The following is a 25,317-nucleotide window of genomic DNA, read 5'->3' on the forward strand; positions in this document are numbered from 1 at the left end:
GATCATAGAGACAGACTGTGCGTTTGTAGTGTTTCCCTGTAATATTCCTATGATCATTCAGTGAGTTCACTCTCTTCACTCTCAATCTCACTCTCATTACCCACAATGCAACATCATCACTGACAGTTCTCTCAGACATTAGCGTGCGCTGTGCTAGTAGCGGCATATGTTGACTTCTAGCCGCTAGCCTCGATCAGGGGATAAGGGACAGCTCACCCCAACATCAATAACACATATTTTTCCTCTGGCCTTGAATTTGAACATATTTGCCTGAAAATAATGGAACAGTCCGGCAACACTTGAAAAACTCAACAGCAGGCTCGCTTTCTAGAAATCATGACCCGGTTATTCAAGATAATCCACAGACATTGTTGTGAGCTCTACTCAGCACTACTCAGATGTACGATGTCTTCAGTGGCTTCAGAAGTAAAAACATTTATATTTAACCCTAGTGATGTGATCGGGGTACGATGGATTTGGCTTCAGACTCGAGTTGTAGAAGAGGAGGTGCGTTCGGTTGTTTAAACTGGTTTGAAAGATGTGTGCCTGCAGGAGGCAGGGAGGGATGTAGAGTTAAAGTCATTATTGTGTTGCGTTATGGGAAATGTAGGATCTAGCGAGGGCTTATTTGTGCATTTGTGTGTTAGGGTCATCCTCACTAAAAGGATGGGATATTCAAGGTTCTGCCATTTCCTGTCTTTAATGAGGTCTATTCTTGTGAGTCTTGTGAACTTTAATGCTGGAGGCCCTTTAATTAATTATCATCTTCATCATCATCATCATCATCACTGAGAAATTGGCTTAAATTCAGTCATTCTTAAGTGAAATCTGAATGAAGTTGCTGTCTATTGTTGCTGTCTAATGTTTTGGATCGGAATGGGAACTTTGGCCCCACATATGTCTGATATTCGCCCTGCGGTTGATGAATGGTTATAGGGAAATGGAGGTAGGAGGAGAGACAGGGGGAGACAGATATAAGAGAGGGGGAGACTGAGAGGAGGAGACAGGGAGGAGGGAGTTAGACATCCACACTGGATGCGAGCGAGCATCAAATCCTCTGACAACGTGACGTCCACGAGACTGGAAAGAGGGAAAACGAGTGGAATGACGGGAAATGTGACAGTGTGGCTCCCAGCTGAGCTCGGTGTGGGGCTGCTGTGTGTGACCTGCGCCTCAGTGGAGATGAGTGGTATCAGCGGAGTGGCTGATGGGAGCTCTACCTGACCAGGTGTGTTTGGAAGCTAGCTTGCGCAGCCACCCACCCCTCCTCCACCTCGCACCCATGAACTTTTCGGTCGTCCGCGCGCCCCTGCACCCCTCTCACGGACAATGACGACGTCTCGCAGGTGCAGGACCCTGCTGTCGGTGAGCTTGAACTTCCTCGCCCTGTTTTTCTCCATTACCGCCTTCATAACGACGTACTGGTGCGTGGGGACCCAGAGGGTGCCCAAGCCGAAGTGCAGCAAGCTGCGGACACACCAGTGTATCGACTACGGAGTGAACGAGACGGACCCGAACAAGGTGGTGTACAGCTGGGAGACCGGGGACGACCGGTTCCTGTTCAGACAGTTCCACACAGGCATCTGGTTCTCCTGCGAGGAGAACATCAACGATGAAAGTAAGACGAGAAGGTGTGTGTGTTTGTGTGTGTTGACGTGGTGGAATGTAACAAAGTACACTAACTCAATTAGTAGGCTGAATATTTGAGGTGCTTGTACTTTAATTATTTTATAGCCTACAACTGTACTGTGTCACTACAGAGACTGTAAATTGCTTTGTACCCCTACTTCCTGTCCAGTAAGAACCACCTATCTATAATGAATTGCAACTGGATATAAATGTAACCTAAAAGATGAAGTGTTGAGAGAGTGGTGCTATTTGAAACCCTCTCGAATGAGCTGGAAAGTGCATTGTGAAGCTGAAAACGGGCAGCACAGCACAGCGACACAGCAAACACAATGACTATAGATGTGATGCCTTACTACAAGGGTATACTACTCAACGACATTTAAAGTTGTTAAAATCAGCTCAACATTAAACATCGACAGCATTGAAGATGCATCATACAGTGTACATTAAAGGGGTTTTATGGGAAGGCATGTAAATCAAAGAGAAAGATCTTCATTGACTGATTTCTTAATGCCTGGACAAACTAAATAAACAGTTACATACTGATTAATTGTGTTTATATGTGGCGGACCCTGCCACCTTCCTAGCCTCAAATCAGTTGTTCTGGGACCTTAATTTCCTCTGAGAACAGCTTGTTTATTCAAGTATGGGAAAAAAATAAATATTTCAGAGTTTTTATTATTACCTCATTAATACTGTAAATATTAAAATTCTGAATTACAACATAGCGCCCCTTTAATACAGGAGTATTAATCAAAATAACACAATATACTGTAGTAAAAAAAAGACCATTCATACTTATACATAAGGATGGTGTTGATTGCAGTACTTTTACTTGTAATGGAGTTTTTCCACAGTGGTATTGATGTTTTTTTTTTTTTTTTTTTTACTGCAGTATAGTATCTGAATACTTGTTCCATCAGTGGTGTGTTGTGTGTGGCTGCTGGGCTTGCTTAACTTTACACATAACTGTAATAACTGTGTCAAATGGTTATTTCATTTGCTTATATTCATGTGGGAAGTGCAGTGATTTGTTGCGCCGAGCTGTTTAATGTTAAATGACTGGCATTTGTTTTTTTGGCACATGAAATAATGTGGACAAAGATACTTGGAGTTATCTGTAGTTTTAAAGTTTCCATGAAAGTTGATTTGAGGGATCATTTGCGAAAGTGTGCGTGTATGTAAATATTCTGTGTATGTAAGAATCATATAAGAACGTGTATCAGCCGATATATGTATATCAGAATTTTCTTACTCCCTATAATTGCTCTCTGCATCGGCACCAAAAAAGAACCAGTATTGGTCAGCCTTTAGTATTTAGAGGACACAGTGAAATTGTTTTGGCAAGGTCAATCATGAGAAAAAGAACAAAGCCTTAATGCAGAAAAACTATAAATTCTTGGTTTTGATATCTTTTTCTAGTGATCATTTCTTTTCCTGTTTTTCAATGATCCTTACTTGCATTTATTCCTTCATATTGTGCAGCTTCCATTTCACTCTTTTGTCTTGATTGTTACAGAATAGACCATCGTTGTGATCATCATCATCATCACAGTTAAACAGACTCCAGCCATTCACAATTCAAAACACAATACGTAACAAACAGGCTCTCATCTCTGAAATCTATCATTATAGCTCTCTCATCTGCCACAATGGCACGCTCAGTTCAAATGGAGATTACTCGCTCTTTTTCTTTTATTCCATTTCAGGATAATCACTCTCCATTAATATCAGTGTACTTATCATATTGCTGGTGCAATTGCTTTGTCGGTTTTTTTCTGGCATTAAACACAGAACCAGCAGCAGCACATGGGAGCTGCGGAGTGAAGGGTAAAAAAAAGAGAGAAGGGGGGACAATCACACTCCAGATGCAGTGCTGTGCTCTGTTCAGGGTTTTAAGTGGATGGTTGTAGCACTTGATAGGAGCAGAATGTGATTGCTTCACAGCTTAAGCCAAAGGGAAGCAAAAACAGCGAATGGAATTCGAGCAGATTGGAGTCTACTCATTTAACAACAAGGTTTAAGGGTGACGAGGAGTTTGTAGCATCAGAAGTCATGGGAAGTTCAGGTCAGGTCCAAGGTGTGATCAGGCCTGGATTAGTTCACTGCATCTTTATCAAGAGCTGTTCCATCGTCCACCTCAAACTCGATAAAACACCGCTCTGACATTAGCCTGTATGTCTTCTAACGGTGCGAATAATATATATTTTTACGATGTTGAAGACTAAGAATGAACCACACGCTGAGATTACTTAAGCAGGAATTGCGCTAGCACATGTCTATCTCATCAAGTGGCTATACGATGGAGGGGGGCCGAGGCAGCTTGAGTTAATAAGGATTATGTAACAGGGGCCTTGATGAGTTTTTCCTCAAAACAGCTGTTGCCACCCTCCTTCTACCTGATTAAAGCGTTCCACTTCCAACAAATCCAGCGACACTCTCTGCTCGACAGATGACAGAGGGGAAGTGTCACATCTGCAGGAATGTGCTGTGTCAAGGGTCTTATTTGATATCCTGTTTGTTAGAGTGACGCAGGCGCTCCTTATGTCTCACAGTGTGTTTAAAGTTTGGCTGGCATGAGCGTTACTACAGTACAGAATGATATTTCTGTTCTATTGTATCATTGTTATTCTATGCAAAGTGCCTGTGATTTAGTAGGACAAGAAGCAGATGTTGAGCGAGCTCTGCCAGCACACCAGCTGGTGACACTGAGGCTCAAAAGCTGTATTTCTGACACACACCTGCCTTTTATTTAACATTCTGTCTATTTATTTCTGAACTTACGAACTCTGAATTTGGTGTTGCTGCGTGGCCGTGGGGCAGGAGGTCATGCTCTTGTCCGAGCCAATCCAGTAAAAACCACCTGGATAGAAATTCGGAATTAAACACAGATTAGGAACTGGACTGAGGTCTGTATCACAGATTTGTATTCAGTTTGTTAATCCTCAACTGGTCTCCTCTGACATTGCCTCTTCTTTACGCTTCCACAATCATATTACTTCATATTACTCAATCAAGAACTTGCCTTGCCTTACTCACATAAGTATTGGCTAAAGATATGTCTGCTGCCTCGCTGGGCGAAATCATGATAACATGTTTTTGTTCTGCAGGTGAGATGTGCCGAAGCTTCATCGACTTGGCCCCTGCATCAGAAAAAGGTGAGTGTCCACTGGTCCTCATCATCAAGAGGTCCCACCAGGATCAAAAGTTCCACAGCAATCCCACTGAGGACACCCAGGAGTTAGCTTCCATCTGTTTAGTAGAGTGTAAATTTTACACGTCGAAGTTTCTGATTGAAAGAGGTTAGAATTAAGACTTTTTCCTGCGATTGAAATAAAACTATTTGTATTGGGGCAGGGAAGAATTTATTTGGGGCAATTAAATGTCTTTTCCCAGTTACCTGAAAAGGTAAGTGAAAAAACGTCAATGTTGAACCCTGCAATAAGGAAATCTATTGTTCAGTTTTCCCAGGAAATTTAAAATGATTCATCCACTAAATGTGATGTATATCTGAAGCCTGGTTTAGAAATGAGTAACAGAAGAGACTGGGGTACTTCCAGTATCCAGTTTATTGTGTCATCAAGACATCCTTATAATGTCTAAAAGAAACACATCTCCCCAAATAAAGTCATCATCTTTGGGAAAGCCCTTTCAAAGTCTTGAAGACGATTATTTAGACGACAGTAAAGAACAGTCTCTAAAATGAGAATGAGAATTTGAGAGCTATAAATATACATTTTCTGAATTTGACTATTGAGTAATTGTTAAAGAAAAAAAGGCAAAATTGTCTGTTAAATTTGAACATTCTCTGGTTTTATTTACTCCTCTGTGACAGTAGACTAAACATCTTTAGGTGGTGAACACACAAGGTATTGTAGGATATCATCCAGAACGGGTCTTTGGGAAGCTCTTATTGACATTTTTCACCATATTCTGACAATTTGTAGACCAAAAAACATAACAATATTAGCCATTAACAATAATTAATTTTGACCTATGAGGGACGTTTGTTTCCCTGTACTGATAATACTTTGTGTTTGGTTTACAGCACATAGCCGTCATTGTAGGCACTGCCTTTTTAATATGAAACCATGGGAACACAGATGCTGCCACACACATTTGTTTTTTTACCTTAAGGATTTTCAGCTGTGCGGACACTGTCATTTGAGAAATGCTGTCTTCCTGTCTCTCTCTCTCTGAAGACTGAATAGCAAAAAAGACTGCAGTAAAGACCAGTTACACTTGGCTCTATTCACTTATCAGTGTCTGTTTTAAGACTGATATTAAAAGAATGATTCACAGTTCAGTGTAATTACTGCCCCCATTCAACATTTAACATACGTCATTAAATAGGTCAAATAAACTGCAGCACGATGGAACAGATGAAGTTATTGTCATATATTTTTAGTTATGTCAGTCTATAATTGAAAATGTTGATATATGATTTGATTTCATGTGCATCATGTGCTTACTCTGCAGGGATGCTGTGGCTGTCGCTGGTGTCTGAGATGTTGTACATAGTTCTGCTGGTGGTGGGCTTCAGCCTCATGTGTTTAGAGCTGTTCAACTCCAACAACGTCATCGATGGACTCAAGCTCAATGCCTTCGCTGCCGTCTTCACTGTGCTCTCAGGTATTTTTTTGTTGTTATGAGCTGAAAGGCCGCTAGGGTTTGTTTTTATTGCCCATGATGCCCTTAAGTCAAATGTTTGTGATCCCAGCTTCCACAACTTAATCAAAGACTCCCATCTTGTGGCGAGCAGGGCAAGATAACAAAGCAAAGGTCCTCTGCTTTTTAAAATGGATGTAGAAGAGACAGTCAAGAAAAATGGCATTCTTTTCCTTTGTCCTTGTTAATTACCAGGAGTGAATACAGAATAGATTCAAAATGTGTGTACAAAGCAGCGCAGTTCATAACAGAATGAGTCATTTTGACAAGTCGTAAAGTGAAGACGTGTTTATCAGTGTCTGAGAAGATGAAAAGCTCTGACAGGATTAAAGCGGATATTCATTTTGCACAATAAACTTTATTTCAGAGAGAACCAGAGTGCTCTGTTAGGATGGGGACTGGCATCACATTATTTCAGAGTGTGAGTGCATATCCGTGTGTACATGAAAAGGCTTCCTCACCCTTTTTCTGAGGAATTCTTTGTGCTTTTTCTGTTTGTTATGCAGCCAGCTGACTAACCACTTATGTTATTTCAGGGCTTCTTGGCATGGTGGCTCATGTGATGTACACGCAGGTCTTCCAAACCACTGTCAGCCACGGCCCTGCTGATTGGAGGCCCTACAACTGGGACTACGGCTGGTCCTTCTGGTATGACTCCACACATCATACAGCAAAACTCAAACATTGTACCGTTTACTGTTCAAGGGTGGATGATCTAAAGAAAATATCTATTTAACCCTCAGAGACCTAGACAGCTGCCAGCGGCTAAAAATAGCTTTTGTTCTAAAATGTTTAATAACTTTTGAACCGCTAATCCTATCCATAGGCTTTAAAACCTTGTGTAATGCGTTTCTCAGCTTTTCAGAGTTATCACAAGTCTTGTTTGAGCTTCAGGGGCTCATTGGTGAACATGATTAAGCCATCACGTTCTGCAGCATTAATCATAAAGGAAACCCATGTGGAGTCTTCACAGGGCCAACAGGCCTTGGTTGTAGCCAGGCTACTTGTTGTTCATGTTCAATGGATCATGTATTTCTCTGAAAAAACTATTTTTTGGAAATCATGTGTTATGATTAAAAAACCTTTCCATTGACTGATCATTTTTGGACACATGTTGGATGGATTTCACCTGTTTTTCACTGAAAAGTACCTTGGATCATATTATAATAAATGGCTGTAACTTGCTTAGGAAAGGTCGCATGTGGAAAAAAAAATCAGTCTTAAAAGTCTAAATTTTTTCTTTTTCATCAAAAAACTAAACTTCCTGAAGTTCTGTCTGAAGTCCACAATAAAAAAGATTGACTGGCCTTTTTTTTTTTCATTTGTTCTGGTGAATTCATCCATTTTCAGACAAAGCAAATGTAAAATTGGGTCTGACTGAAACTCCCCCTTCCATTGTATTCACGTCACAGCACTGATGTTGTTTGAGTCATCTGCTGCCTGAACAGGCTGCCAGTTTGATGCACTAGCTAATGAAGATAATGCCATCACATGTTAACGTTCTTAACACTAGCTAGCTAATGTTAGAGCAGTACAGTATGTTGGGTGCATACTGTAGAAAGAATCCACAAACTGGCAACTACTGACAAAACACAATTACCACGTTATGCTCAGGTCGTTATACTATTGGCCGACCACAATAATCATTTTGGGCCTGATTGAATTATTAATTCACAATTACAATAATGTTTTAAGGAAAAATACACTTTTATAGTCTACATCTCTGCAAGCTTTGTAGATGTGTTACTCTTTTTAAATGTGTTTTCTCCATAAATTCTTTTTTTATCAGTTTGACCTTTTAAGGTTTTCCTGAATCAGATGATGTATGGCACTTGATGCTGACTGCTAGAATAGGCTAGGAACCAATATATACAGGAGTAAGGCGCCCCAAAAAATGTTCACGGTCTTTAAAGGTTAATTGAAATCACAATCTAAGATTTCAACTCTAATCTTATTCTCATTTTTACATGGCCTTTGGATTTTTGCAAGAGTCCAAATAAATCTAATGAATTTCTCCATTAAAAACACAATATTGCATTAAATATCCTTATCTGCCATGCCGCTGGCTATAACTCTTGATATATTATTTACAGTATGTCACCCAACGAAGAGTTGTGTGAGGTTATTAATCCAAGACATCTAGTTGGCTACATCACTCTATTGGCTTATTCAAGTGGCGCTGCTGGTCAGTAACAGAAGTGATAGCGCTTTAAATACCACAATCTCTACAACTTGCCTGAGGAGGATAATGAGGAAGCCTCCAAGATCAGTCACAATCTAAAACCGTCCAAGCTGCCAATCCTGCTTGTTTTGTTTTTGTTCAGCAACAGCATATGATGTACAAACAGTCAGCCTCCCTGCTCTCACCTCTCCCCAGCATCACTGTCTCTAATGAAAAAAGCCCAAAGCTCTCATGTTACGGCAGGATTAGGCTTTGGTGTCCAAAGCCCCAATACAGGCGTGATTGGAATTGCATAAGGGGATAATATTTCACTCTTTTACAATACGCACAGTATGCTGAAAATTCCTTTTCAGAGGCTAAACAATTCTTGACCTCTTGTACGCATTAACCAACCTGCATGAATAGTACATAAGACGTTGATTGGAATGTCTCATCTCACATGTGGCCTGGCATGTTTGCAGGGAGCAGAAGGACTTAAAGCGATTGACACTAATCTCTGCAAACAAAAATATTGAGGGAAAACTGTCAAAATGCTATTTGGATTGTGTCCCTACACGTCAGCTCGTGCTGTCGCACCGTGTGCTGAATTAAGTGACTTTTTCTTCTTTTCTTTTTTTTTTCCTCCTTTCAATCAGCATGGCGTGGGCATCCTTCACCTTCTGCATGGGCGCGTCAGTCACCACCTTCAACTCCTACACGAAGACCGTCATCGAGTTCAGGCACAAACGCAAGACCTTCGAGCAAAGCATACGCGAGGAGAGCGCACGGGAGGCCTTCGGATATTTCCGGGAACGCTCTGTGCACTCCATCTCCAAATCGGTGGAGGTTTATTCCAGCCAGACTCCGAAAAGCGGCAGGAAAACCCCCATTCCTGCTGACTCTCTGGACCTGACGGACATTGCAGCATCTTTGGGGGAAGAACAGTGCTGAACGAGACAGGACAGCAGGCAGTGGGATTATTCTTGATGTGGGCGGAAACAGGATGAAAACCTCACAGGATCTTAGACTACATCATTAGCTCCATCTTTTTTACCACTGCCTTAATCGTGGGTGTGTCGTTGGCTTCAGAAGTCACACTGGCGCTTCAAACTACTAATAACTGGGGAAAAATGAATGATCTCATGGATGAAGGTGTTTTTTTCCACAGTGTTGACTGTAGAAGTATACCCACAGAAGTAGAGCGAGGGTCTCAAAAAGCCTTATTAAATCAGTCAATAAATCAATGCAAGGACAGGGTGAAGGTATATCTGGTTTTCATTAATGATGAAATAAAGCCACAGATTCTTTTCTGCAAATGACGTGCCTACATTTATAAATTGTAAATAAGTTGTGGAATGTAAGTGTGGAGTATGTTTGTACATAGAACGGTTGTGTAAAATTGTGTCTCATTTTTCAACCATTTAAACAACAGTTACTTTCATCGTCTCACAGGACGCAACGAGCAATTTCAAAACACACCTGTGTTAATGACGTCAGGAAAAACTGATGGAGATACACGTCAGGAACAATCAACCGACAGTATAGCATCAGACATTGGCAGTTCAGTTTGTAATTTTCATTTGATGTCTTTGCTTTGATTGGAGCAAAATGAATAATGCTGTGAAAAATGTCTCTTTTCAGAGTGTTTCGGGAGAATATACTGGATATTAAAGTCCTCCTCCACTCAAAATGTGTTTTCTGTTAGTCCTGACAGCGATCTTCTCAGAGATTGTCTTCACCCTGTGTTTGCCTCTCGGGCTGCAAAGAGCCGACTGCCCTATGCTCTGATTGGTGGAAGGTTTTCCCTTTAGCCCTAATTGAAAGAGTGCAGACAAGACTCGATTGAAACAAAAAATCCCCAAACTATATATTATCTGAAAAGATTCTAGAATCTAAGAAAGATACGGCAACTGTTGTTATAATCTTTGACACACTCATGGTTAATTCACCTGTTTCTCTTCCTTTGGGTGTGCAGTTTGACACCAGTCTGCTGAAGGTAAAATTCCTCTACAATTCTGATTTTAAAATGTGCATGTATCTGCAGTATTTTGTGACAAGACAATGTTTAAAGCCAATAAAGGTACGATATGCAACTCACACAATTATAATGTGAACACATACACTGACAATGGCCTTCTCAATGAAGTAGTAGACATCTTGTGTCCACTTAAGAGAACAAAAATATCTGCATAGATTTTAGGATTTTTCAATCGTGGGGAAAAGGAGTAGATATTATTTAAGTAATTAAGTCAATTCTATTTTTTCAGACACAACTTATTTTTGTGTCTCAAAACATCTCCTGGGGGATCTTCAATGACTGATGGTCATGTTTGACTGTCATTGTGTGTTGAAACTCTGTCTAATCTTTGGTGTTGTGTTCATAATGCCTATAGATGGCAGTGTTGTCTCAACGGAGCATGTGTGCAAAATTACATTCAACTCATTTAATGATGGTGACTGTATTTACTTGGTTTGGTAGTTTACTTATGTAATGCACTTTTGTCATTTATTTGCTTCCTTTAATCTAAATTTCTTGTTTTATCTACATTTCACAGAGAATATATACAGCATGTTATGTTTATGGTACACAAAATACATTATAAATGGCACAAGATCAGGCCTGGTGTATATAATAGGGTTGAGCAAGTCTGTGAGTGTGAGTGTCCACATCTGTACTCTTAATGAGCTTAAATCCTCACCCGGCGGCTGACTAAAGATTATTTATTCAAGTAAGAAAAGTAAGTAGTCTATCTAATAAATAATAAATATAAGAACTTTCGATCAACCCTTATTAATTTCAGGCTTAAATTAACGGCTTCTTGTTTAAACCCATTTTGAGTACAGATACAGAAGTAATTAAGTAGTTTGAACAGATACAGATAATGGTGTGCTCGCTCATCCTGTGCTCCAGTGCGTATTAACCCTACAAGGCTCATATACTGTCAATAGAAACATACTATTAAGATATGTTTGTTAAAAAGGTGCATAAAGAGGTGGACCGGCCCTCTCTCCTGGTCCTGCTACAGCAGCTGTTTTAGTTCTTTGTTCTCCTGCAGAACATCAGGACTAAATGTATTGCAATTAAAAAAACGAATCACCCAATTTCTGAACTTGGAACTGATTCTGATAAATATAATTGTTGTTTCAGTCAACTTAAAGAAGTCTGTAATGTTCTTTTCAGTTCTGTTCCTCTGCCCACGCTAAGATAGAGTTCAGTAACCATCATCGTACTCGTTCTGGGCCTGCTGCCGGGCCAACATGGCCTGTATGAGGGCGCTGGAGCCTGCGGGAGCAGGGTTCTGTGGAGCCTCCTCTGCCCTCTGCCGGGCCTGCATCACTTGCATCATAACACTCGACACAGGGGATGGCAGGCCATCTGCGTCTCCGTACTCGTCTGCTCTTTGTCTGGCTTGCATGGCCTGTGCGAGGGCACTGGGTGTGCCGTCGGACAAACCTCCTGTGCTGAAGTACTCATCTCTTTCTTGAATCTGGGACATCTGCCTGGCTTGCATTGCCTGTGCGAGGGCGCTGGAGGACGATGAGTGTGTATCGTGCATCCGGTGCAAATCTTCGTCCTGGTCTTGAGCTCTCTGACGGGCCAACATGGCCTGAAGCAGAGCGCTGGAGGTGGAGGTGTCTGAGGGTACGGGAACTCCATCGCCGCTGTGTCTCTCCTCTTCCTCCTCCACCTCTTCAAGCCTCTGGCGAGCGAGTAAAGCTTGAACCATGGCGTTTGAGTTGGACTGACCGCCTGAGGGGTGGTCATCTGAACTCCAGCTGTTCTGCTGAAGAGCCAGAGGACATTTACAGTGAGGTTGATGACAGCTCTCAGGGTAAAAATTTATATTGAGTTGAGTTAGCATTAAATATTTCCAACAACAAACCTTTTTCTGATTCTTCTGTTTGGGTTTTTTTGGATTGGATTTCTGGAGGTTCTGGAGTTTTTCTAACAAGAAGGACTTGTCTTTCCCCTCCTGGTGACAGGAAGAGAGAAAACAGAATAATAGTGATAACTGAAATTGAGAATGAAATACGGAATTTCAAATTAGGAATGAAGGCACACCACATAGGTATAAGACAAAGGTGCAAATAGACGCATTTTTAGGGATAACACTCACGTTAACAATCTGTTGTCTCAGTTGGCCAATAAGCTGCTTGCGGCCTTGCGTGACTTGCCAGAAGATGTATATAATGACCCTGAGGAGGCAAACGTGATCACGCACGTGACATTATGAGACCATACTGACACAAAGTACATGAATACAGACACAACCAAGCTGCATGAACACATTGTCCTAGTCTGCAGCCGACAACATTTAAAAGTCAACTAAATGTCAGTAATTGTACTTCAACAGTGGGATTGTTTTTATGCCGCTAAACTGAGCAACATGGTAACGCTGCGTGGCCTATCATCTGATGTGCTTAATGTCCCAACAAAACTTAAAATCAATGATCTGAAAGGGGACTGCGCTGGATGTGACAATATCATATACTCAACACACCTAATTTTCCATTAAGTCTACATTATCGCCTCAGTTAATTAGTTTCTTTCCATGATTTCTTCGATATGCAATAAATAAATAACAATAATTTACTTCTCTTTCCAATCAACACCAAACATTTGCATGTTTTTTATAAGGTAAATAAAATATGCCTACGTTTAAAATCATTACAGCCTTTACATAATACAGAAACAAAATATGACTGTTGATCAACCACTTTGGTCCAGATTGAAATGTCCATCTATCGACATTCAGTTCTGTATAGATAATCATGGTCCCCAGAGGTTAAATCTTTGCTGTTCCAAGGTCTTCTCCTCTCCTGCCACCATTAGCCTATGTTAGCATGCTAACAACTTAAGATGGGATAACTGCTAAATGTCTAATGTGTTACCGTGCTAACATTAGCATTCAGCGCATAGCACACCTTAGCCTGGGTAGGGTCTCATAGAGCTGCAAGCATGGCTAACGATTGAGACACTAAGTTTAAGTTCTGTAATGTGTAACAAACTTAAGTGTTCTGCTGGTGAAGATCGTGATATGATCAAAAACTACAGCACAACTTCTACGTAAATCTTGAGGTAAGATTTTTTAGGTCAGTTTTTTTTTTTGTAGGTCCAGAATGAGTTAAAAAATTTGTATGAACTGACTCACAACTGGATTCTATCTGCTTCAACACAACGCATACAGCACACACACACACACACACACACACAACATAACACCTGCATTATGTACTTACAAGATGATGAGTGTGATAAAAAAGTAGAAGATTTCACTTCTGATAACATTTTGGTAGATCCAGACGACCCAGTTAGAACTCTCCTCCAGCTCATCTATCCACAGACCAACCACACTGAAGGTATTGTTGAGTCTCCGGAAAGGCCCACACTCCTCTGAGGGAGTCAGGCTGCAGAGCAGGAGAGACAGACGGATAAAATGAGACTGATGATTGCAGTTTGTGTCGAAAACTGGCAATGTTTTTTGCATTTAATTGTGCGTTAATGTAATGTACGGTCGAAATAGGTCACATCTTCGTACCTCCAGGCAGTGTATGCAACCATGGACAGGGCTCCCACAAAGAAAGGGAAGAAGAGGAGGGCGATGAAGATGGTCTGCATCTGAGCTGCTCGGCCTGACCGCCGCGGAGGCTGGCAGTTCTGGGTCAGACTGACCTGAGGAAATGGTAAACAGAAACTGACTCATTATTTTTTAACTTAGTACACATCGCATTTATTTATTCCATAATAAAACATGAAGAACTCAGCGGAGCTTTGATGAGCTTCTGCTTCAAAGGTCATTCAGCGTGTTCATGAAACATTCAACAACACCAGCTCCAGCCAAGCTCGAATTACCAATTGTCTTCAACTCATTTACTCTTCTGCGATTAATTGGCTTTTCTTTGTGAGCAAAAGGTTTGCACCATAAATCCAAAGCCCTGCCTGTCTTTTCCATAACACAAAATAAAGCATGCGCTCAATGTGATGAAAGGATTTCGATGAATTATTGAAGCAGGTGCTCAAATAGAGTAACGTGAGCCAAAAACACTATGTAGAGTGGCTCAGGCAGCGTGGGCATTGTATCTGCCTAAGGCAATGTGTCATCTTGGCAGTTCAGTTTACAGTCACCAAAGCCTCTAAACATGAAGGGCTTACCTTCTTTAAGTAAAACAAGATGAAAAATTTGAGAATCTGGATGGCAGGCAGCAGAGGAGAGAAGTAGATTCCGATCCTGTGGATAGAATAATAAGGTTAAAATAATGTTTTATTGGTAAATTAGCGGAGACCATGAAAAAAAAAGCACAAATCATGATTTTAATTGTTCTCACCAGGCCAGAGTCTGTGCATAGATGAGTTCAAGAACATTTCTGGCTACGTCAAACTCTGGAACCCCCAGACGTGGTAATAATCTTGTCCCAACAACACTGTTATAGAGAGAGAATGAGAAAAGTTAAATCTGAAGTTGACTTTTTTCCATTTCTATGATTGTGAAGAATACAAACAAACTCTCAATGCGTAGCTCACTTGCTTAAAAACTCTCCAAAGAAGGATCCCAACATCAGAAAGAGGAAATCAAAAATGACCAGACGGTACAGAGCCTGTCCCACCATGGACTCCCAACACTGTAGGGAACACATTGAGTTAATGACGACTGATTAAACTAATATTATTGTTTTCAAAGATTGAAATTAAATGTTCATCCCCGTCAAACGTACCGAAAACTTCTCAGCCACCACGTTCATCCAGTAATAGCACAAGACAGCCAGGATGGACATCTTGAGAAACACATTTCTGCAAGTGTGTAAAGAGGAAAAAGATTTCAAGCATTAAAGCTTAAAGAGATAGTTTGACATTTTGGGAAAGCTTTGATTTCCATTCTTGCTGAGAGGAGGATCAGAAGACTGAACCACTCTCACGTTTATTTGCTAAATATGAAGCAGATAATTAGCCTTGCCTAGCGTAATAGACTGTCAGAAGGTAAGAAACTTTACCTATTGTACCAGCGCCTCTTAGTCTTATTTATCAACACATTATATCAATTTAAATTAATCTGAAAATTAATCATGTTGTATCGTGTCGTATCGTATCATATCATATCGTGACGTATCATATCGTGACGTATCATATCGTGACGTATCATATCGTGACGTATCATATCGTGACATATCATATCGTGATGTATCATATCGTATCGCATCATTGTATCGTATCGTATCATTGTATCGTATCGTATCGTATCGTACGGAATCATAGTGTCATATAATATCATATTAACTTATAGTCAAATATCATCATATCGTACCATCCTATTGTATCATTGTATCTTATTCTATGATATCATACTGAATGAGTAGGTTTGATTGAGTTGATTAAAGGGAGTAGGATATAATGGGGGATGAGGGATCTTTTGATGTGCTTATTGTAGTTTTTGCTTTAGTCAGAGCCAAACTAGCTATAACCCAATAATTCAACTCTTTATGTTAATAGATAAGGTATTAAGGTAACTCTAGCAAGAAAGCAAAAAAGGTGCATTTCCCAAAATGTCAAAGCTGCTTCATTGTTCTCGTGTCTTTAATCCATGTAGCTTCCCAAATGCTCTCCCAATCACAGTAACTAGAGTTCCTGCTTTCTAACCTGACAACCAGAGTGTAGATCTGCCTCCGCTGGCTGGAGTATATCTCAAACTTGTTGAAGAGGGAGTAGAAGAGAGGGACAACTAGGTTGATCAGAGACACCACAAAGGGGACCAGGAGAGTCTTTGCCTCCTGGAGCAGAGACCAGTTGGCTTCATCTTCTGTGTGCTATAAAGATAACACATGGAGGTCAGATCAAGATAGTGTTAGACGACGAATGCTGTGTGCAATGAAATGAATCAAACCCTGCGCTGCCGGTAAATGACATTCGACGCGTCACACGTCAGCAAGTTGTAGGTTTATGACGCACTCTGTTAAAGAGCAAATAAGTTACGATGCCATAAAGTCTGAAGTTGCTCTATACATGAAGACAAAGGGAACTGTCTGTTATTATCGACTCTGATGGAACAACAAGAGTGACCTCTCCAAACAGAGAGGAAACTGTTTCTTCTGTTCTCTTTAGTCTATATCCAACAAAAACAATTAACCCAATTTTAACAAAAAAAAGACTGATTATCCAGTCTTCACTTGTGTACCTGCTGTTCATATTGGCAGAGATAATAGATGCTAGCTCCACAGCCAATAGCCAGGCCGGTGGAGAGGAGCCAGAAACCAAAATGAATCCCGAAGTGCTTCAGCTTCTCAGAGAGGGTGAGCAGCTCCCCCTGGGCCTTCTCTGACAGAGACTCCTGAAGGGATGGCAAGAGGACAAACACAGCAATTAAAATTAATGAGACGCGTGTCGTGCCTTTAAACAGGAATTAACCTCTGAAAGCTAATTGTCTGACATATTGTTAAAATATCATTTGCAGCCAGGGCCTACTACAGAAATGGAGCTCAAAGCTGAGAGAAGCATGTCAAAAAGTATGAATAAGTTGATATTTACTGTACACTGTATGTAAAACCTGTCATTCAGAGTCGCCCTCTTAAGACATATTTCACGACGTGTAGACGAAATCCAATGCACCTCTCTCTGTCCCGACACAAATCAGTCTGTGGCACATTAACAATCACCTTTAGTTGGACGCGCAGGTTGTTCTTGCGCTGTCTCACCGCTCTCTCATTGGTTATGCTGAAATCCCAGCTGCACAGGAGCTGCCACGCACTGCTGGAGGCTGGGTCTGCTAGTACATAGTTTTTCTTGAACGAGCTTGCCATGCTGCATGAGGAGAGACACAGATTGCAAGAAATGATAACGTGCAATTTTGTTGTATTAAAGGGGCACTATGTAGTTTTGGAGAAGAAATTCATACTCAGAATTTTATCACAATATTAATGAGGTCCCCAGAACACAGTTTGAAGATAGAGAGGCGGCAGGGTCCGCCAAAGACAACAATACTACATAGTGCACCTTTAAAAAATCAGAGACAAATAGAAGGGTCATTTCAAGGAAATGTACCGCAAACCCAAAATATTGTGCCCCACATCAAATGTTATTACCACTACTCCACGATGATGCAGACAAACGCACTGACCTGAAGATGAGTGCAATTCCACACAGCACCATGTAGACTGCAATGGTGAAGAAGTAGGCCAACTGCATGTTGTACTCCACCGGACCCACCAGGGTTCCATTGCTGTAGCCGCCGTAGTACATGACGGTGTGGTTGAAGTAACCCTGGAGAAACCACAACACCTTTACTACACGTTGGAAAACATTGTCTCACACTGCCATGATCATCCTATAGTGCAAACGGACTAATCAACTTGTATTGAATATCAAATAATGAAGCATTATAACAAATCTAGATCTGATGTCTTTGGCCACTTTGGAGCAGCGCAACAACCTGGAAACAAAACACTGATGTATTACCTTATAAACTTGTTATAACTAATGTGACAGAACAAAGTTGATTGTTTTAACATCTAGCAGACATTGAGTAAAAATAACATTTGTCCACCTGGTATTTCCAAACTCTGTGCAGCTGTTTTTTATGCCTACACCTAACCTCAAAACTTGAAGTTCAAACATAGAGAAAATAAAATTTTATGGCAACATTTATTCTGGCAAGTGGATTGATCATGCATTATGTGTGTGCGTCTTGAAATTATACTATTGAGAATAACCGTGATCTAAAACAACAACGTTGCAGGCTGTAAAACCTCAATTAATACGCTGTAAAAAGGTTAAAACGCTGCGCAGAGCTGAAGGGAACTGCAGAGATGCTTTGTGTTACCAGAAATGACCCTTTTTCACAATAACAATCAAGATAAGTGATTAGAACAGCAACAATAATTCACAGAAATGTCTAGATACTCTATTTATCAGGGATCATTTTGACAGTTGTGACTTAACAACAGGCTAAAGGTATGTGGTGGTGTGATAGGAGGCTCCACTTACAGCTCCAGTCAGTATCTCCAGTCCTCTGAACCTCACATTCGCAGGTATGTTGGGTGTGGGGTCGAAAACAAGCAGCGGGATGGTGATGAAGCCAAAGTTGACCAGGAAGGAGAAAATGTTGAACATGAGCAGCCATCTGAGGAACAGGAAGTAGGAGAGGACGCTGGTGCCAAACCTGCCGCCTACCTCCTTGATGATGCCTCGCCACAGCTCCAAGGTCTGCCTGGCTGACCTTACACTGTAGCCACACCTGCGGAGAGACTGAGAGGACAGCTTGTGACATGATAACACACAATCACAAGTATGGTATCTCAGCATAGTGTTTTATAATTAATGAAAAACTCACCAGTGACACATTCTCAGTGCAGTCTGCGAAACATGTGAACTGGCGGGATTGTTTGGCAGATTTGAATGCCAGTACTTGGCTCCTGTGGAGGTAAATTAGAGCATAATTACTATGTTAAACACTATATTTCCTATTGAATTACAAGTTCTGCCACAGTGATATAAAAACCTATGCACTTTCATTTTAAAGGTGAAAAGTGAAAGGAAAGGAAAGTGAGCTTTCCATTATAAAGCAGGTCTGGGTGCTATATAAATTCTGTGAAAGTATCAAATGGTTTAATCCACAGAGAAATGCACACAGCCCGTATTCAGAAACTGTGCCTTTTTAGCTGTCAGAACTTCTGTGAGGTTGTGATGTCACAACTACACAGTCACCGGTCCCAGCCACGCCTCCAGTATGGTCATGGTTGCAAAAACACCAGCAGAGCTGATGCGAAAACGTGGTGGGCGGTGCCTGCTCAGGCCTGTATGAGCTGACCAATCGGAGCAGACTGGGCTTTTCCGGATGGGAGAATTAAAGAGACATGTATTACAATGGAGCGTACAGAGGGAGGATGAATAGAGGTGTTGCAGCTTTGAACAGTATGATGGTTATACACTAATAATGTGGGGGTTTTTTTCCCATGAAAAGCTTGATTGATAACATTCAGTCACTTAATATTACAATCCATCTCCCCCTTCCATTGTATTCATGTCAGAACATTGCTGTTGTTCAAATCATCTGCCCCCACAAGTAACTTTGCTAACACTAGCTAACATTGATGCTAACATTAGCTAGTTAGCTAGCTAACATTAACATTGTATTGTATTGCAACATTTAACGGTTGTAAGCTAACATTAGGGCATCACAGTACGCTGGGAACATACTGTAGAACTCAGTCATTCTTAGATTTTTAATTTTTTTTTACTACCAAGACTGTTGATTGCTTGCAACATAGATACCATATTATATTGGCTTACAATCATTTGTCCAAGCTGGAACTAACTGAGAACTTTTACACTGAGTTATTCAAAACAATTATTTTAGACACAACAAACATTTAAAAATTACTAATTCATGATCACAATATTTGTTTTTGGAAAATGGATACTATTCTTTACAAGCTCTGTCGATGTATTGTTTTTTATTTAACATTTATATGTTTTCTAGTAAACACCCAAATTTAAAGTGTGAACCCAAAAATGAGAATAAGATGGGACCTTTATGTAACGTACCTTGAAACAAGATAGCAGCGTAAATATGTGTGTCAGCTTTCATGTTTGTAACTTCTCCAGTGATCTATATTGCAACACCACAGAACCGCCTTACCTTTGCAAACAGAAACCTGGGTTTATTGTTCTCAGCAGGGTGTAAAGGTTAACTCAAGGCACATTAACTGCCTGTCAGTCAAAACCCACCTGATTTGCTTCTTCTCTTCAAAGCTCATCGGAAGGTCCCGGATTGCCTGGATTCGGTCTCGCGTTGACAGGGCGACGAGTTCCTTTACCAGGTTCTGTTCCTCTGTCAGACACAAGACGACAAGACAAGCCCTCCCTGTTATCTTGTTATAGGCTACCATCCAGGATGCAAACGTCACACTTCACATTGCAAATACCCACAGCAAGTATTGACACCCGTCTGAGGAGCTTACCATTCTCCATTTCGTTCCTGATGGCGTCTTCTGTCAAAGCCATATGGGCAGGATCAGCAGTGGAAAACATGCTCATCCTCCTCATTGCGATTCCCCTCCATCTCATTGTCATGTTCCCTGGAAGAACAAACAAAGAGAGAAGAATGTGTTTTGCTGTTAGGCAGTGATTGTCACGGATTCTGCTTTGAGCTTGTCATTTAAAGGTGAAATACAGGAGCAGGGTGACGGTCATCAACCTCTGTATTTTTAAATGAAGCTGCTCACAAAGTTAAACAGGTATTCTCTTATCACAGCTTCTTTCTTCCTTCTATAATTTCCTGATTAACTAGTGCACATCTACTCTGAACCTAATGTAAATACATTGATTGAAAGCACAGCTGATAGCGATGCAATACATTTGAGCTAATGTGGTTGCATATCACTAACTTAACATTATCTTTACCCCTGATTAAACCTGTTGCCAGCTACTGCAGGCCAGCTGCTGTTCAGCAGCCTGACACAATTTCTGAGAGACTACTATGCAACTGTGACACTGATATGAAATTTTGGTACACTGATACAGTTAAACGCTCTCACCAAATACGACTTGATTCCCTTTGGAATCCACAAGCGATGTCGCTATAGATGAGTATGCCAACACACATGTGTCGAGCAGGTTTAATGTTAAGCTGGGTCGGAACTAGTTTAGAGCATTAGCATACTATTTTCTATTAAGCATCAAAAACAAAATAAAACTGTGACATCATTAGTTGTACAGGCATTAGGTCATAAACCAAAGTATTGGACATGTGAAGTGAAGATACAATGTTACCAGAATTCATCCTGAGTAAAATGTGATTGTTTGATCCAAATTTCATCCAATCCATCCAAGCTTATTAGACATTTCATTGAATAACAAATGTGAACCTTGAAATAGTGCTAGAGGAAGAGTGGAAGTAGTAATAGTAGTATCCTTATTTTGTGGACCACACAAATGTGTATATCATAGTTAATGGCAATCCATCCACTAGTTGTTGTGATATTCCAGTCTGGACTTAAATGATGGGGCAGACTAACTACTGACAAACATTGCCATCCCCATCCCCCATGCCCAGGCTAAAAATGTGGAAAGATGTCGCTTCATGCTGAAAAACACAAGCTGAAAGCTCCGAAAAGTTCCCGACAACCCCATTCCCTGTTTTTTATTTTTCTTTGCCAACTTCCTGGTACTCCCCGTCATTTGGTATTGTGAGTTACCTCCATTAATAATTACCCAGTTGGATTTTGACAAGTTGATCAAGGTCAACAGGTCAATGTGATTGTCACATTTATTTTGAATTATTACAGGACTGAACAACTTTCTGCGTGTGTGTATCCATAGCAACATTGTGAATAATAACAGGAACTGTAAAGACTTCAGCTTTGAAAAGGAACCATTATCTGAAGGAGTGGAGGAACGGAGAAAGATTAGTTTAATTATTACCTGACATGGAAGAAGGACGTCGGACGGGTCGATCATACTGAGAGTCTGGGGGGATTTGGAAGGTGCTGTGATCTGAGTGAACGAGTGAGGAGGAGAGGGAGTATCAACACAAGTGTCCCTTAGCAACACACAGAGGCGCGAGTCGTCAACACAGAATAATGTTGCCTTTTTCAACAGCACAATGTAAGGCAAGGCAAGGCAAGGCAAGTTTATTTGTATAGCACAATTCAGACACAAGGCAACTCAAAGTGCTTTACAGGCACACACAAATTACATTAAAAGACAAACATTTCATTTAAAAGACATTAAAAATTGCATTATAAAAAAAAAAAAAAAAAAAAAAAAACTCAGAGTAATAATGCAGTTCAAAGACTTGAATTGCTTCAGTTAAAAGCAGTGGCAAAAAGAAATGTTTTAAGTCTTGATTTAAAAGAGGTGAGTGTTGGAGCAGACCTGCAATTTTCAGGGAGTTTGTTGTATATCAAGTCTTATACAAATATGTATAATTGTTCTATAGTTTGATTAATTGAGCTCGGGCACTCAGTCCTGGTCCACTCACTGTGCTCATGCTGCCATGAAGGACTCCCGGGGCGTGTTGAGATGAGGCCCATGGGGATGCTCTGCCTCCCCCTCCAGCTCTCCTCCTGCCAGCCCCCCCATTGTACTCTCCCTGTAGCATCGTCTATGCCCGTCTGACCGCTCGGATGTATGTCTGCCCCTTCACCCCGCCAGGCTGCGTCTGCCCCGCCATAGGGGTTTGTGTGGTGGGGTTTCCTGGATGACCTGAACCCACACAGAACAAACACTATGCAAAGTGACAGACACACTTCCTACTATTGAGGTCATACGATTTGTGTTTATGATGCCCAATAGCAACGAGGTTATCAGTTCATGAAAGGAATGGAATTCTGAGTCATGATTACAATGTGGTCACTATCTGTAATAAGCAAATGAAATGGATATGACGGCTGGACTATGGACAGATGTTTTTTTTTTAGACTCTTACAGTCTTTAGACCCTAATTTTCTTCCCCAAAAGAATAAAACCAAATCCCTCTCACAGCCTGGATAATGATAGGACATTCCTTTCGTTCCCTCACAGCACACTTTATACCCTGAGATCACACACAGCACTCACTCAAACACGTTCTTTGAAAAATGTAAGCAAGGAAGGCAAGATTTTCTTGCAGGATAAATGATTGGCTGCCGCGCATCTGAAGACAAAACCGCATTTTATACTATCTAACCACAAACCTTCTATCAATCTCCAGAGTCTCGCTGTCATGGTAGGCAGGGTTAAAGATTCCTCCATTGCTGTAACTTGTCATGAGATCCTTCAAATTGATCCTCTCGCTCTTCTTTGAAAACAGCAAAGATCCTTCAGCTTAGTTGTTCCTGTGTGTTTTTTGTCGTTGTTGTGTAGTCCAGTTCCAGCACAACACATTAAGAAACGTTCCCTTTTGAATAAGCAAAAAACATAAATGACTGCACCAGTGTGTCTTTGAATAGGAGTAGATAAGAGTATTTATTTTGCCTTCGTCACATGTTGAATTTAGGTCTAAATTGCTGGCTAACAGAGCTTTAAAAGAGTATCATCACATAAGGAGGCCAAGTGCCTTTCTGTGCTCAGAGTGACAGCTACATTATCAACGGGGGAAGCATGTGTCATTTAATCCCCTGGTCCCATCCTCATCTGTTCATCATTAATTCACACGGCAGGTTTGGTTTCCATCGCACGTAGTACCCTGTTGTTCTCACACAGATCCACTGAGGGACAACAATTCAGCAAGAACCTCATCATAATGTCACAAATGTACTAAATGGTGCAGCTGGTTAAAAGTCCTAGTAAACTATATTCTGTGGTTTCGCCTCTTAAAAACAACTTACCTGGTAAACGAGTTGTAACAGTGAGAAGACAAACACAAGGAAGTCCAGTTGAAATGTTGCGGCTCTGCTGAGAAGTGGTAACCTGTGAATCAGCTTGAGAACCGGAGTAGGAGAGATTAAAGGAAAGACTGTGTGGCTACCAGGAAGTGTGGGCTCAATTAACCTGTAGAGGTAAAAGTCCACTGCTTCAGAACAGGACAAGGAAATCCCATGTGCACACTTTGCATTGTGACCAAAACTAATTAAAGCCCCTCAGGATAAAATTTGATTGGCATCCTTAAAGAGAGAGTCCAACAGTCTATCATGCAGCCGCTGTAGGTTCTGTGGTAGTCTGTTTTCTGCAGACTGATGGAATAACAAATAAATAAATAAATAAAAAAACAGCTAGATAATATACCAACAGCCAAAAATCCTTTAGAGGGAAGTGCTCTTGCAAATTGGATATGTTTACAATATTCACTGACTGAGGGGAATTTCCCTTGACCCTTATAATAATTTGATATAGCGCTAAACTTTACACACTCGATGATTACATTGTACAGCTGGTAAGGGTCAGAGATAACATGCGTATCATCCATTATATGTTAAAAAGCCTCTTCGGTTCTATGTAAACAGAATTTTTTTTAGGATAACTGATGCATTGTTGCCTGTTTTCTTTCTCTTCTTCCTCTCATTTCTTCTTTTGTCTTAAACATGCACGCCGCTGTACACCCGGAGGTTACCTCTACTCAGCCTGTGAAAACAGTTGCACAATGTCTTCTTTGAACAGCGAGGGAAAACAACTCATGAAGTCATCGGGGTTATCTCAGCGTGAGACTTCAAATTTATACCAGACTGCAATAAACACGGAGTGGGCGTGGAGTTTGCCAGGCAGGAGGAGTCTGATGAAAGATGCAAAGAGTTGCATTTTAGGAGATGTAGGATTCAGTGTGTTTTCGGAGTTGTTTGACCCATTCAGCAACCAAATCTCAGTCTGTGCTGCATACATACGGACTGCTCATCATTCAATGTGACTTTTTCCAAATCTCTCTTCATAGATTTTTTCCCCTTTAATCTAGCAATCTAACATAACTTTATAGAAGGTTTAAAAGTAGAGCACAACCGATACCTTAATTTGAAAAATTCCAATATCAAATATATCTGCTAATATGACACTATATATATATTTTTTTCTATTATCCCTCAAATGTGGCCATCAAAGACTAAGAAAATGAAAACATATATGTAATGGAAGAAGGATATTTTTACAGTTTGGAAATAAACTTAATTACTCAGAGCTTCACTTCTTTTTCTACATTATAAATCAAAGTTTGCGTATTGACACATATTGGACAGCATGTGCGCTGACACCAGTACATCTGTGATACGCCAATATTGCTAGAGTTTTAAGAGTTTTAATCATTCAGATTCATGTTTTAAAACCAGTAGATATAAAGCAGAATTAAACAGCAAAATATACAATAAAATGAAATAAGTTAATCAATATAAAATATTCATAGAGGTTATATCCAATCGAAGGAGCACTATGCAGATCTGGAAGAAACTGTAAACAGTATTGAAAG

The 25,317-nt window shown here is 40.6% G+C and overlaps 2 protein-coding genes across 2 annotated transcripts; one reads left to right on the top strand and one right to left on the bottom strand.

The window, feature by feature from the left end:
* The first annotated feature begins 994 nt into the window (after positions 1–994).
* Positions 995–10,555, top strand: LOC115592584 (germ cell-specific gene 1-like protein). Its single transcript, XM_030435518.1, has 5 exons — positions 995–1,618; positions 4,740–4,787; positions 6,109–6,261; positions 6,834–6,945; positions 9,115–10,555. Exons 1-5 carry the CDS (start codon positions 1,330–1,332, stop codon positions 9,407–9,409), a joined length of 897 nt encoding a protein of 298 aa, XP_030291378.1. The 5' UTR covers positions 995–1,329; the 3' UTR covers positions 9,410–10,555.
* A 351-nt stretch (positions 10,556–10,906) lies between these two features.
* On the bottom strand, positions 10,907–23,876 carry tmc5 (transmembrane channel like 5). Its single transcript, XM_030435506.1, has 21 exons — positions 23,756–23,876; positions 23,123–23,325; positions 22,429–22,652; positions 21,870–21,941; positions 20,408–20,524; positions 20,175–20,277; positions 18,778–18,859; positions 18,432–18,692; positions 17,566–17,708; positions 17,105–17,249; positions 16,627–16,779; positions 16,092–16,258; positions 15,173–15,248; positions 14,982–15,079; positions 14,786–14,881; positions 14,613–14,688; positions 13,999–14,132; positions 13,700–13,867; positions 12,577–12,655; positions 12,343–12,432; positions 10,907–12,243 (listed from the first exon to the last, which is right to left on the bottom strand). The coding sequence occupies exons 2-21, from the start codon at positions 23,194–23,196 to the stop codon at positions 11,671–11,673; spliced, it is 2,931 nt and encodes a 976-aa protein (XP_030291366.1). The 5' UTR covers positions 23,197–23,325; positions 23,756–23,876; the 3' UTR covers positions 10,907–11,670.
* Positions 23,877–25,317: the final 1,441 nt, after the last annotated feature.

Source organism: Sparus aurata, chromosome 1 (assembly GCF_900880675.1).
Source record: "Sparus aurata chromosome 1, fSpaAur1.1, whole genome shotgun sequence".
In the NCBI taxonomy this organism is placed as follows: Eukaryota; Metazoa; Chordata; class Actinopteri; order Spariformes; family Sparidae; genus Sparus; species Sparus aurata.